The 14,218-nt window shown below is 52.2% G+C and overlaps 1 protein-coding gene across 6 annotated transcripts in view; it reads left to right on the top strand.

The window, feature by feature from the left end:
- Window positions 1–11,991, top strand: part of LOC114813761 (extracellular sulfatase Sulf-2-like) — a 66,444-nt gene extending 54,453 nt beyond the window's left edge. For all 6 annotated transcript variants that reach the window (XM_029070615.1, XM_029070618.2, XM_029070617.1 and 3 more), the window contains 8 exons: window positions 490–584; window positions 2,061–2,102; window positions 4,760–4,929; window positions 5,470–5,612; window positions 8,460–8,583; window positions 9,942–9,975; window positions 10,208–10,261; window positions 11,020–11,991. In XM_029070615.1, the coding sequence (XP_028926448.1) occupies window positions 490–584; window positions 2,061–2,102; window positions 4,760–4,929; window positions 5,470–5,612; window positions 8,460–8,583; window positions 9,942–9,975; window positions 10,208–10,261; window positions 11,020–11,050 (693 nt within the window). In that variant the 3' untranslated portion in view covers window positions 11,051–11,991. The remainder of the gene's footprint in view (window positions 1–489; window positions 585–2,060; window positions 2,103–4,759; window positions 4,930–5,469; window positions 5,613–8,459; window positions 8,584–9,941; window positions 9,976–10,207; window positions 10,262–11,019) is intronic.
- Window positions 11,992–14,218: the final 2,227 nt, after the last annotated feature.

Raw genomic sequence — 14,218 nt, 5'->3', positions numbered from 1 at the left:
ATAGTTCCTGGCACACAGTAAGCGCTTAACAAATCCCATGATTATTATCATCATTATTATTGAGCACCTACTGTGTGCGGAGCACTGTACTAAGCGCTTGGGAGGGTACAGCGTAACAGAGTTGGTAGACTTGTTCCCTGCCCACAGACAGTTTACAGACTAGAGGGCCAGGAACGTGGGGATGAGGGGAGTCCTCATCAAAGAAGGCCTCTTGGAGGAGGTGACTCTGTAGGAAGGGTTTGAAGGCGGGCTCTCTGGGAGCCCTTGGAGAACAGAGACTAGCACCGGGTTCAGGCCGACCCCTCTAGATTGTAAACTCATGGGGGCGGGGAACGTGTCTGCTATAGTGTTCCGTTATACTCCCCCAAGCGCTACAGTGCTCTGCACGCGGTAAGTGCTCAATAAAGATGGCCGACCGAGACCCTCGTAACGAGGGAGACGAGGAGCCGGCCGGGCTGACCCCCACCCCAGCCTCTCCTCTCCCGCTAGATCGAAACCCTGCAAAACAAGATCAAGAACCTCAGAGAAGTCCGGGGCCATCTGAAAAAGCGGCGGCCAGAGGACTGCGGCTGCAACAAAACCAGGTAACGGACGGGAGTCGGCGGGACGGGATACGGACCCCTCCCCGCCGCCCAGACTCCGCTAGGCCCCGCCGGAAGAGATTGCCAGCTAACACCCCGGGGGAGAGCCAGGCCACCTGGCCCGGAGGGTGAGGCCGCGGCCCCCGGGGCCCGAGCGGGCAGGCGCGCATTGGCCCACGATTCGAGGCGGGGGCGGGAGCTGGGCCTGGATCCTTCCGGCCACCTTCCCAGTCCTCGCGAGTAGAAGGCGTTTCCCAGGAGGTGGCTCCAGGCCTGGCTTAGGGTCCGAGAGGGTCCAGAGAAGCGAGGCACTAGCGTGTCCCGCCGGGATCTGCCACCTTGGGTGAGTAGTGACCTCCCGCCCGCCGCTGGCTGTACAGACGCTCTCCAAGGGGCGAGGCCTTGGAGGTGGGGCAGGGTGCCAACCTGGAGAAAGCCTGGTGTGGAAATGCGGAATTCCCAGGGGAGCAAAGGGTCAACACCGGCAACGGGCCTGGGTCGGGTACACTGAGGGCCTCGGGACACGGTAGCCACTCCCTTCTCCCCACCAGGAAGGAGCATCTGGGCAGATTTTCCGCTGTCTCTGATGAATAACCTCCCTGGCCGAGGAGACGCCCGAGTAGATCCCGACAGGAAACTACATGCCTAGAGATGCTGGGATATTTTCTCCCTCCTTCCCCCGTCCTCCCTCCCCTCCTTCTCCCTCACGTTCTCTCTCGTACTGGGGGTGTTTGTTAAGCGCTTACTGTGTGCCAAGCACTGTACTAAGCACTGGGATAGATGTAAATTAATCAGGTCAGCCACAGCCCTTGTCCCATACGGCCCCCCTCTATCACGTTCCAAATGGTGGAGGGGAAAAATAGGAGTACGGGGGGGTTGGGGAGGTGTCATACTGGTCACATCCAGGCAAGGTTTGTGGGGGTGGCCTAGAGGCCTTCTCCGACTACAAGCCCCCTCATCCCCACGTTCCTGGCCCCCAGACTGTAAACTCGTTGTGGGCAGGGAATGTGTCTACCAACTCTATTATACTCTCCCAAGCGTTTCAGTACAGTGCTCCGCACGCAAGAAGCGCTCGGTAACGACGGTGGATGAATGAGTTTCGAAAAGCCTGTCTGTCCTGAGAAATCCCGCTCTGCCATCCTCTTTTATAATGGGGCATGGTCTGGAAACCGTTCATCCCAGGAGACGCTGGCAATCGAGATGATCTCAACCCGGGGAACCCCTGGGAAGTGATCCCGATGGAAAGGCCAGGGGGAGAAGACGAGCCCACCGTCGCCTTCCTCACGCCTTCTCCGGCTCCCCGTTCCCTTGGGCTTCTGGCCCCCGTTGCCCCCTGTGACAACGGGGGTTGCCCCTCTCCCTCCCGCCGGGAAGCCGGCTTCCTTCGGGGGCGGGCGGACCCCGGCCGAGGAGGAGGATTCCCCCCCGCCCCGAGGTCCCCGGAAGGGTGACCCGCTGACTCTGGGTCGTCTCTTACAGTTACCACAGCAAGTCCAGAGGCGGCGGTTTGCATCCTTTCAAGTAAGTGCCAGCGGGCTCCTCCACCACGTCCGCCCAAGGGAAGCGTGTGCCAACTTTATTTTATTTTTTTAATGGTGCTTGTTATGCACATGTCTGCCACTTGTCTGCTGTGTGGCTTTAGGCAAGTCAATTCACTTCTCTGTGCTGCAGTTACGTCATCTAGCATCCACCCCAGCGCTTAGGACAGTGCCTGGCACATAGTAAGCGCTTAATGAATACCATCATTATTATTATTATTCCTCACTGTGCACCCAAAATCTGGGGTTGATACAAGATAAGCAGGTTGGACATTGTCCCTGTCCCACATGGGGCTCACGAATGGCTGAATAAACGTACAGAAGCAGCATGGCCTAGTGGATAGAGCCCGGGTCTGGGAGTCAGAAGGTCATGGGTTCTAATCCCGGCTCAGCCACTTTTCGGCTGCACCACCTCGCGCAATTCATTTCACTTCTCGGTTCTTCAGTTACCTCATCTGTAAAATGGGGATTAGAACCATTAGCCCTATGTGGGATACAGTCTGTGTTGGTGCTGTACTAAGTGCTGGGGCAGATACAAGATCATCAGGTCTCAGATGGGGCTCTCAATCTAAGTAGGAGGGAGAACCGACATTGAATTCCCACTTTGCACGTGACAGAACTGAGGCACTGAGAGGTTGTGACTTGCCCAAGGTCACAGAGCAGGTAAATGGTGGAATTGGGATTAGAACCCAGGTGCTCTGACTCCCAGGCTCATGCTGTTTCCACTAAGCCATGCTGCTTCTCAACATAAATGAGAATGCAAACCCCTTATTATCAAGGAACGGGGCACTTTAATCAACTCTCCGTCAAAAGGGAAGAAGCATGGCCCGGTGGGAAGAGCATGGGTCTGGGAGTGATAGAACCTGAGTTCGAATATTGGCTCTGCCAACTGCTGGCTGTGTGACCTTGGGCAAATCACTTAATATTTCTAATGCCTCTGTTCTCCTGTTCTAAATAATGATAATAATAATGATGTGTGGTATTTAGTAAGCGCTGACTATATGCCAGGCACTGTACTAAGTGCTGGGGAGGATACAATAATGTTGGTATTTGTTAAGCGCTTACCATGTGCAGAGCACTGTTCTAAGCACTGGGATATACAGGGTAATCAGGTTGTCCCACATGAGGCTCACAGTTTATCCCCATTTTACAGATGAGGTAACTGAGGCCCAGAGAAGTGAAGTGACTTGCCCACAGTCACACAGCTGACAAGTGGCAGAGTCGGGATTCGAACCCATGACCTCTGACTCCCAAGCCCATGCTCTTTCCACTGAGCCACACTGCTTCTCTACCCGCAAATCAAGTCAATCCCTCTAGACTCTAAGCTCCCTCTAGTAATAATAATTGTGGTGTTTGTTAAGCGCTTACTCAACAGGCACTGTACTAAGCACTGGGGTGGACACAAGCAAATTGGGTTGGACACATTCCCTACCCCATGTAGGGGCTCACAGTCTCAATCCCCATTTTACAGAGGAGGTAACTGAGGCCTAGAGAAGTGAAGCGAGTTGCCCAAGGTCACAGAGCAGACAAGTGATGGGGCCAGGATTAGAACCCAGGTCCTTCTGACTCCCAGGCCCATATGCTCTATTCACTAGGCCACGCTACTTCAGCCAGGTCAGGCTGCTTCAGCCTCATTGTGGGCAGGGAATGTGTCCGTTTATTGTTGTAGTGCACTCTCCCAACCGCTTAGTACATTGCTATGCGCCCAATAAGTGCTCAATAAATACGACTGAATGAATGGAATGAGTCGGACACAGCCCCTGTCCCACATGGGGCTCACAGTCTTAATCTCCATTTTACAAATGTGGTAACTGAGGCCCAGAAAGGTGAAGTGACTGACCCAAGGTCACACAACAGACAGGTGGCAGAGCCACAGGGATGTGTCCAACCAGATTATCTTGAACGTACCCCAGCGCTTAGAAGGGTGTTTGACATATAGTAAGCACTTCATTCAATAGTATTTATTGAGCGCTTACTATGTGCAGAGCACTGTACTAAGCGCTTGGAATGTACAAATCGGTAACAGATAGAGTCCCTGCCCTTTGACGGGCTTACAGTCTAACTGGGGGAGAGGGACAGACAAGAACAATAGCAATAAATAGAATCAAGAGCAATAAATAGAATCAAATAATAATAATAATAATGACGGTATCTGTTAAGTGCTTACTATGTGCCAAGCACTGTTCTAAGCACTGGGATAGAGACAAGGTAATCAGGTTTTCCCACGTGGGGCTCAGAGACTCAATCCCCATTTTATAGATGGGGGAACTGAGGCATAGAGAAGTGAAGTGACTTGCCCAAAGTCACACAGCTGATAAGTGGTGGAGCCGGGATTAGAACCCACGACCTCTGACTCCCAAGCCCAGGCTCTTTCTACTAAGCCATGACGCTCAAGAAGGCGGGCGGTGGGGGTGGGGCAATCTGGTAGAGTGGGCTGCCCTCAGCGGGCACTCAGTAATTCATTTATCCAGTGGTATTTATTGAGCGCTTACTGTGTGCGGGGCACTGTACTAAGCCCTTGGAAAGTCCAATGGGGCAACAAATAGAGACAATCCCTGCCCAGCAAGGGGCTCACAAGTCTAGAAGTCTCAAGAGCCTCCGTACGGCTGCTGGGCTTTTTCTCGGGGGGGGTGTGAGCAGAAAGGCGGTGCAGGAGAAGGACCGCGGGTGGCTGCTGAGGGAGCAGAAGCGGAAGAAGAAACTGCGGAAACTGCTCAAGAGGATCAAAAACAACGACACGTGCAGCATGCCTGGCCTCACCTGCTTCACCCACGACAACCAGCACTGGCAGACCGCTCCCCTCTGGACACGTAAGGCTCGGGCTCCGGGCGGGGTGGGGAGGGAATGCATTAAGCATTCAATAAACACGAATGAACGAACCATCTAATTGAGGGAAAACTGGTATTTAATCCCCATTTTACGGATGAGGGAACCGAGGCCCAGAAAAGCCTCCAGCGGGCCGTGGAGCCGCGAATTAGAAACCAGGACCTCTGACTCCCGGGCCTGCGTTCCCGGGAGAGGGGAGGAGCTGGAGGCAAAGGCCCTGGCCTGTCCCGTCAAGAACGTTAACCGTTGTGTGGTACTCTCCCAAGCGCTTAGTACGGTACTCCGCACACAGTGAGCGCTCAAAAAATACGACTGAAGGAACGAAGGAAGGAATGAATGAATGTGGAGCCCTCCCTCCCCTTGGGGTGGGGCATGCCGGTCTCCATCTTCTAGACCTTGAACTCGTTATGGGCGGGGATTGGCGCGCTCTACTGCTGTACTGTACTTTCCCGAGTGTTCAGTACAGTGCTCTGCACCCAGAAAGCGCTCGATAAATACCACTGAATGAATCTGTTTCCCGGCAGTTGGTCCTTTCTGCGCCTGCACCAGCGCCAACAACAACACCTACTGGTGTATGAGGACAATCAACGAGACGCACAACTTCCTCTTCTGCGAATTCGCGACGGGCTTCCTGGAGTATTTCGACCTCAACACCGATCCCTATCAGGTACCGGCGTGCGCCGCGTCGCGGGGGGGACATCCAGCCGGGAAACCGGAGATGCAGAGTCTTGGTACTTGGCGAGTGCTCACTGTGTGCCAAGCGCCGGGGTAGTTATAGTTCCGTCCGGTTGGACACAGTCGCCGTCCCCCCCGGGGCTCACACTTCTCGTAGGTGAGGTAACTGAGGCCCAGAGAAGTGACTCGCCCAAGGTCACCCACGATATTTTTGATGGATTGATAGCCTCGTAAAGCACCGATTAATGCCCGACTGAATGGATAAAACTTCCTCCTAACCAGGAAGCTGCTGGTTCACGAGGGGCCAGGGAAAGAGCCGTTTTCCATTTCCTTCCGTATTCAATTTTCCTACCGTCCTGCTGTGATGGTTTTGGGGCTGGCTGAACTGAAGACACACACACGAATGCCCCGTCCACGGGCTGCTTTCAGGGAGGAGGGCTGGAAAGGAGCAGTGGGGCTCAAAGATTCCCTGCTTGGCTAGTAGATCCCGAATCCCGGCTCTGCCACTTGTCCGCTGTGTGACTGTGGGCAAGTCACACGGAGAAGCAGCGTGGCCCAGTGGAAAGGGCCCGGGCTTGGGAGTCAGAGGTCATGGGTTCGCATCCCGGCCACGCCACTTGGCAGCTGTGTGACTTTGGGCAAGTCACTTCACTTCTCTGGGCCTCAGTTCCCTCATCTGGAAAATGGGGATTAACTGTGAGCCTCACGTGGGACCACCTGATGACCCTGTATCTCCCCCAGCGCTTAGAACAGTGCTCTGCACATGCTAAGCGCTTAACAAATACCAACATTATTATTATTTATTAAGTCACTTCTCTGGGCCTCAGTTCCCTCATCTGTAAAATGGGGATTAACTGTGAGCCTCACGTGGGACATCCTGATGACCCTGTATCTCCCCCAGCGCTTAGAACAGTGCTCTGCACATGGTAAGCGCTTAACAAATACCAACATTATTATTATTTATTAAGTCACTTCTCTGGGCCTCAGTTCCCCCATCTGTAAAATGGGGATTAAGACTGTGAGCCTCACGTGGGACAACCTGATGACCCTGTATCTATCCCAGCGCTTAGAACAGTGCTCTGCACATGGTAAGCGCTTAACAAATACCAACATTATTATTATTAGTAGATGAGAGAGCCGCTTCACCTACACGTTCAGGTCACCGTGTGGTTGCAGGGCGCCTGCTCAGCCACCAGAGGGCGCCTCTTACCTGGCAGCCGTTTCATCCTCTAACTTGAATCCTCTATCAATCCAATCAGTGGTATTTATTGAGCGCTTAATAATAATAATAATAATAATGGTATTTGTTAAGTGCTTACTATGTGCCAAGCACCGTTCTATGCGCTGGAGTAGGAACCAGTCAACCAGATGGGGCGCAGTCCCTGAAGGAGAACAGAAATTCAATACCTATTATATATACGAGGCACAGAGAATAATAATAATGTTGGTATTTGTTAATAATGTTGGTATTTGTTAAGCGCTTACTATGTGCCGAGCACTGTTCTAAGCGCTGGGGTAGACACAGGGGAATCAGGATGTCCCACGTGGGGCTCACAGTCTTAATCCCCATTTTACAGATGAGGTAACTGAGGCACAGAGAAGTTAAGTGACTTGCCCACGGTCACACAGCTGACAAGTGGCAGAGCTGGGATGCGAACTCATGACCTCTGACTCCAAAGCCCATGCTCTTTCCACTGAGCCACGCTGCTTCAAGCAAGCGCTTTAAGCGCTTACTATGTGCAGAGAGCACTGTTCTAAGCACTGGGGGAGATACAGGGTCATCAGGTGGTCCCACATGAGGCTCACGGTCTTAATCCCCAGTTTACAGATGAGGGAACTGAGGCACAGAGAAGTGAAGCGACTTGCCCACAGTCACACAGCTGACAAGTGGCAGAGCCGGGATTCGAACCAGAGAAGTGAAGTGACTCCCCCGAGGTCACCGATCGGACAAGTGGTAGAGTCAGGATTAGAACCCGGGTCCTCCGACTCCCAGGCCTGGGCTACCCCCGCTGGGACACGCCGATTAATCCAGTGCTGAGAAACCCACTTAACTTTCTCTCCTTTTTCTCTTTGATCTGTAAAATGGGGATTAAAACTGGGAGCCCTTTATGGAACGGGGGCAATGTCCAACCCGATTTACTTGTATCCACAGTACAGTGCCGGGCGCATAGTAAGCACGTAAGTGTCGTAATTACTGTCATTATTATTTCAAGTTAGGACTCTGGCCGGCTGGCGGGGTCTAGAGGTCAGCTTTCGATACGAGACGTTGAGCGCTGGCATTAGCACATCCTGGGGAGGGCTTTAGGAGGGGTAAAACCATTTACCGAGCACTTAGTGTGTGCAGGGCACTGCACTTAGCATTTGGGAGCTCGTCGTGGGCAGCGGATGTGTCTGTTGTATTCTCCCAAGTGCTTTGTACGGTGTTCTGCACACAGTAAGCGCTCAGTAAATACGGTTGGCTGGCTTGGGAGAGGACGACACAATATCACACATACTCCCTGTCCACAATGAGCTCACATTCTAGAGGAGTTTAGGGCCCCGTCTTCCAGCAGCAACACCAAATGGTGCTTGGTTCCCTATGTAACGCGCACCTCGGGCTCCAGGGATCGTTCCTAACGTATCCCCGTAACAGCCGAGCGGGCCCCCTCGTCCGTGAATCCATTCCAACCACAAAGCCTCTAAAATCTGGACTCTAGAATCCACAGGGGGCCTGAAATCCAGTTAAGACGAAGGGGGGGGCGGAAACGTTTCAGACCCCGAAAGTCGGAGGCTTGGGAGAGGGGTTTGCGCGAAGCCTGCCCGCCTGGGGCTTCGGTTAAGCACGCGTCTCCTCCGACAGCTGATCAATGCCGTAAACACGCTGGATCGAGACGTTCTCAATCAACTTCACATACAGCTCATGGAGTTGAGAAGCTGCAAAGGGCATAAGCAGTGCAACCCCAGAACTCGAAACATGGACCTGGGTAAGCGAACCTCCCCCACTCCCCAGAACGGTGAAAGGTAGGTGGGTGGTTTCACGCCTCTAGTAAGACCAAATTCCCTTAGAAGGAAATGAGCGGGGTCTAATCATAATAATGACAGTGGCATCCGTTCCGTACTTGCTGCGTGCTAAGTCCTGTACTAAGTGCCGGGGTAAAAACACGTGAGTCTGTTCAGACACAGTCCTTGTCCCACGTGGAGCTCAATCTAAGAGGGAGGACAGGTTATCGAAACCCCATTTTAAAGACGAGGAGACCGAGATCCAGAGAAGTGAAGGGACTCGGCCAGGGGCACGCAGCAGGCAAGTGGCGGAGCAGGGAATAAGAACCAGGTCCCCTATATTCCAGGTCTGGAATCTTTCCACCGGGCCAGGCTGCTTCTGGGGCTTCTTGAGGCCGGACTGCTGTGCAGGGGTTACTTACTGAGAATTTGGATTTGCCCCTTTTATTTACCCTCCCTCAGCCCCACAGCACTTAATGTACATACCCACAATTTTTTTCTTATTTATAGGAATGTCAGTCTTCCTCCCCTTCCCCTCCCCAGTCTGTTAGCTCATTTAAACTTAATGCTAGTCCTGGATGTTTTCTGTTTGGGTTGAAGCAGGCTGGTGAACTTGACCCGGGTTCAAGGGCAAGGATCTAGCCTGGGCACTTGGATTCAGATTAAAAATCTAGTCTTCTACTAGCTGGGTCCTGCTTGAGGAAGTGCCCAGCTTGATCCTCAGAGGGGAGGGAGAGGGGTGTCATGCTTTTTAAAAAAAGTTATTTTAATAGCACTATGTACCAGACACTTAACTAAACGTTGGGACAGATAGGAGTTATCAGGTTGGACACAGTCCGTGTCCCACGTGGAGCTCAGTTCTTAATCACCATTTTACTGATGAGAGAACTGAGGCACAGAGTAGTGACGTGATAAAAATAATAATAATAGTATTTGTTAAGCACTTAGCTATGTACCAGGCAGTGTACTAAGTGCCGGGGTGGATACAAACTGATCGGGTTGGACGCCGTCCCCGTCCCCATGGGGCTCACAGTCTCAATCCCCATTTTACAGATGAGGTAACTGAGGCCCAGAAGTGAAGTAACTTGCCCGAGGTCACACAGCAGCCAAGTGCAGAGCTGGGATTAGAAGCCAGGATCTTCGATTCCCAGGCCCGTGCTCTATCCACTAGGCCACACTGCTTCTTGCCCATCCTACTCCCCAGAGGAAGTGAGGCCATCTCTTGGTTACTTATTGGATGAAAATCATGTTTCCTCAACTTTGCATCTATCCGCTCAGGGAATGCTTAGTTTCAGATGCCATTTCGGTCACAAAAATCTTATTCATTTTTCTCCCCTTGTAGGGCTGAAGGATGGGGGTAGTTACGAGCAGTTCAGGTACAGTACTTTTGCAGTTTTACTCCTAAAGGGCTTGCAAAGCCACCCTGCTCTTGCCCAACCCGTGTTATGCCAGCCGTGGGCGCGAGCAACGAGGAAGCACGTTCTCCGCACCTCAGCAAATCCGGAGCTTCCACCAGTCACCCTCCCAGCCGGCACCCTCCGGGAACGGACCCCTTCATTTCTCTGTGACCGTTAACTTCTCTTTTCCTTTTGCCACTTGACAAATTAGGCAGTTTCAGCGTCGGAAGTGGCCGGAAGCAAAGAGACCTTCTTCCAAATCACTGTGAGTTGGGGAGTCGGTCCGGCCAACTGTCGGCAGCCCCGATGTTGTTTTTCCCGACCCTTTTCTGTCGATTAGCTACGGCGGGGGTGGGTGAGGAGAGGGAAGCTGGTTCGATCTCTCTTCAGATTCGCTCTCACGCCGTGGGCCAGCACAAGTTTTCGGACGGGAGCGGTAGCCACTTTCCAAGGTGTCGGGGGAAAAAAAACAAGTTAGCCAGGGCCCTGTCCCCGCAAGGGGCTCACGCTCTAAGAATAAGGGGGAAGGGTGTGTGAAGGGGGAGAGAAACATAATGTATGACCATCTTAAGACCATGGCAACTATAAATGTAAAAAAGCCCAGCAGGCCCCAGCCCCGATGGCCCCGTGACCAAGGCGAGATGACCGCAGGTGGCTGCTGCTTCTCGCGATCGGACTATTTGCGAGTTGTGATTGTGCGTCTTGTGGGGGGGAATCTCCCCTCTCTCCGCACCTGGGAAAGCCGAGCAGGGAAGCTCTGAACTTCAGTGAGGCTGCAGAGCTGGTGGCTTGGAATTACGGGACTCTCTGACCCTCCCCCCCCCCCCCCAAATTCTTGAGCCCAAATGATCGGCCATTCTGAGAGGAAGAGGAGATTCCCCCCGCCAACCGCCCTTAGCCGGGGTTGCCGTAACTAGCACAGCAACCCCCGTCCCTGGCTTTCCTGCCTCAAAGGGGGTCGGCGTGAAGTAGAGGAACAGCACGATAATCCCAATCCTAAAAGCGAACGATTTTATCCAACAGGGGACAGCTGTGGGAAGGATGGGAAGGCTAGTGCCCGACGAGCGGAACTCCGGCTGTAAGCCCAAGAGGATCACCGGGCGGAAGGCTAAACTCTGTACAGAAAAACAGGTCTCACTTCAGGGAGACTCGTAACACTAGCCTGAAGGACTGGATCGGCGGAGGGAGCCGGAACCCACACGCCGTCGGGAGGAAACAGTGAACGTCGGACTCCTTCCATGACTCCGCCAACGCCCCTGCTTTTGCTTTGAATTATACCTCACCTGCGGCACGACAGCCTTTTCACTCGAGAAGTCACCACTAATCCTCTTCAAGCAGCCGACACAAGACGCAGCGGGGGTCGGTCTCCGGCAGAGTATTTAAGGCGGGAAGCCCCTCCCGGGGGGACGGAATTACCCCGGAGTCTTGGAACCGCGGTGAAATCCGGCTCGGAAACGTTCTCGCTCATCTATCACCCTCACGTGGAGTCAAGGAAGAAAGGTGTCATCGGGCCACGGGAAACCGGAGTTTCAAAAACGGAACATTCTCCCCCTGCTAGCTGGAGGCGGGAAGCCGGGGTGAAGGGGGCGCGGGGCAAGTCAACGGCGTGGTTGTTCTCTCGGAAGGCCCTGCTCTTCTCGACAGACCGTTCCCGTTCGTCCTGTTTCCGCCAAAAGCAAACATTGGAGACCCCCGGCCCGGCTCCGGATCAGTGACGAGCCGGGTTTCAAGAGCGGTAATGTAAATAAATACTCACAAAAAGTCCAGTGGAAAAATTCCTTGAAGTTGTGAAGCATTTTGTTAATAAAGTGTGGAAATGCCCAGATATCATTCCTCTAAATGTTACCTTGTGACCACATAATACATTTCAGAATTGATCCTTTTTCCCTTTTTTAATAGGACTGCAAAGGAAAGCAGTGTAGTACGTTTTTGGTTTTAATGAAATCACATTTGTACAGAACCTCTGGAGTAAACGTCTATGTTGATTTCCCCCTTCGCATGGTGGTCTGCACAATTTCTACGGCAGTAAGGGCAAGGAGCCCCCGTCTCCTTTCACGGGATCCCGACGAGGGAGGGGTCCGTGTTGATAGTGCAGAATGGGGATCGTGAAACCTCTCCTCTTCCAGGCAAGGATCTGGAATCGGGCAACCAGCCGTGTACGGCAGATGTGTATGTCGGGAATACAGCATCCCGCTTGAGCCAGACTTTTCCGGTCCATCCCTCCCTCGATAGCATTTAGCATGGGGAGGGCCCCGGACAGAACTCTCGACCCAAGTAAGGGAGGAGGCTGCCAGAAGCTTGATCATCTTCCTCTCCAATGGTCTTGAAAATAAATGTACAACTCAGACCAGAGGGCTGTTGGTAAAGAGTTTCCCCATACTTTTTGGTAGTTTGGTTTGTTTTTAAGCACGCTGTTTCTAGGGGGCTAGTGGAAGAGGGCCACGTTCACGAGAAGCAGCTTGGCTTAGCGGATAATAATAATAATGTTGGTATTTGTTAAGCGCTTACTACGTGCAGCGCACTGTTCTAAGCGATGGGGTAGATACAGGGTGATGAGGTTGTCCCACGTGGGGCTCACAGTTTTAATCCCCATTTTACAGATGAGGTAACTGAGGCACAGAGAAGTTAAATGACTTGCCCGCAGTCACACGGATGACAAGTGGCAGAGCCGGTATTCGAACCCATGACCTCTGACTCCCAAACCCGTACTCTTTCCACTGAGCCACGCTGCTTCTCATAGAGGAAGGACCTGGGTTCTAATCCCTGCAACAGCCACGTCTGCCGAGGGACCCCGGGTAAGTCACTTAACTTCTCCGTTCCTCAGTTCCTTCATCTGTAAAATGGGGATTAATAATAATGTTGGTATTTGTTAAGCGCTTACTATGTGCAGAGCACTGTTTCAAGCACTGGGGTAGATACAGGGGAATGAGGTGGTCCCACCTGAGGCGCACAGTCTTCACCCCCATTTTACAGATGAGGGAACTGAGGCACAGAGAAGAGAAGTGACCTGCCCACAGTCACCCAGCTGCCAAGTGGCAGAGCCGGGATTAAGAGTGTGAGCCCCGTGTGGGATAATAATGCTGGTATTTGTTAAGCGCTTACTATGTGCAGAGCACTGTTCTAAGCGCTGAGGTAGATACAGGGTAATCAAGTCGTCCCACGTGAGGCTCACCGTCTTAATCCCCATTTTACAGATGAGGGAACTTAGGCCCAGAGAAGTTAAGTGACTTGCCCACAGTCCCACAGCTGACAAGTGGCGGAGCCGGGATAGAGACTGTCCCCAACCTGCTTAACTTCTACCTACCCCAGTGCTTAGAAGATGCTTTCTCTTCTTCTTATGACACTCGTCAAGCGCTTTTTATGGGCTAAGCACTGTTTTAAGCGCTGGGACGGCAGGGACTGTCTCTATCTGTTGCCGACTTGTTCATTCCAAGCGCTTAGTAGTGCTCTGCACATAGTAAGCGCTCAGTGAATACTATTGAATGAACAAGGTAGATCAGGTCGGATACAGTGCCTGGCACACAGTAAAAGCTTTAACAAACACCACCATCACTGTCTGCAGAAGGTAGGGGAGGAAGCAGTAGAGACAAAGGAAGGTGAATACTTACTGGAGAGGGACTGTTCGCTTTCCACGGACTGGATCTAGTCTCAGTCCAATTACCAGCTAAAAGCCGTCGCCCTCTGGTCGGTGAGGGGACAAGGGGGGGGGCCACCGTCTAGCATCGTTGGCGCGCGGGATCTCACTCTGCCTAGAACGGCACCTGCGGCTCCCGGGACGGAGATAATCGCGTGGGTGTGTACTGCCCAGACCATGTGGCTCCAGCTTTAAATAGAAACCTTTATTTACATGAATATTCACATCCAAAACAAATCAGAAGCAGTCAGAGCGTACAACCAACCGTTTTTCTAAATCATCCCACGTGGTTTGAAGTTTTTTTTGCAACGCAGAGAAAGATACAGGTATTTCAAGCAATACTTAATGTAAACTAAATTTAAAACTGAATTGATTCTCGATACTGCAAGCCTCCTCCTGAGAATTTTGACATATTGCTCTCAGAATCATACGTGATTTAATAGTCGCCGGATCATTTTCATCATCCTTGAAATTCCACACATTAAAAAAATAGCTTTTTTTTCTAAACCCCTGCACATTACTAAATGTAACATTCAGATAGTTTTGCCTTTAGATGAAAAAAAAAAAAAATGCTCTCATCTCCTTGCT

This window comes from Ornithorhynchus anatinus, chromosome 8 (assembly GCF_004115215.2).
Source record: "Ornithorhynchus anatinus isolate Pmale09 chromosome 8, mOrnAna1.pri.v4, whole genome shotgun sequence".
In the NCBI taxonomy this organism is placed as follows: Eukaryota; Metazoa; Chordata; class Mammalia; order Monotremata; family Ornithorhynchidae; genus Ornithorhynchus; species Ornithorhynchus anatinus.
This window is presented reverse-complemented; position numbering and strand designations above follow the sequence as displayed.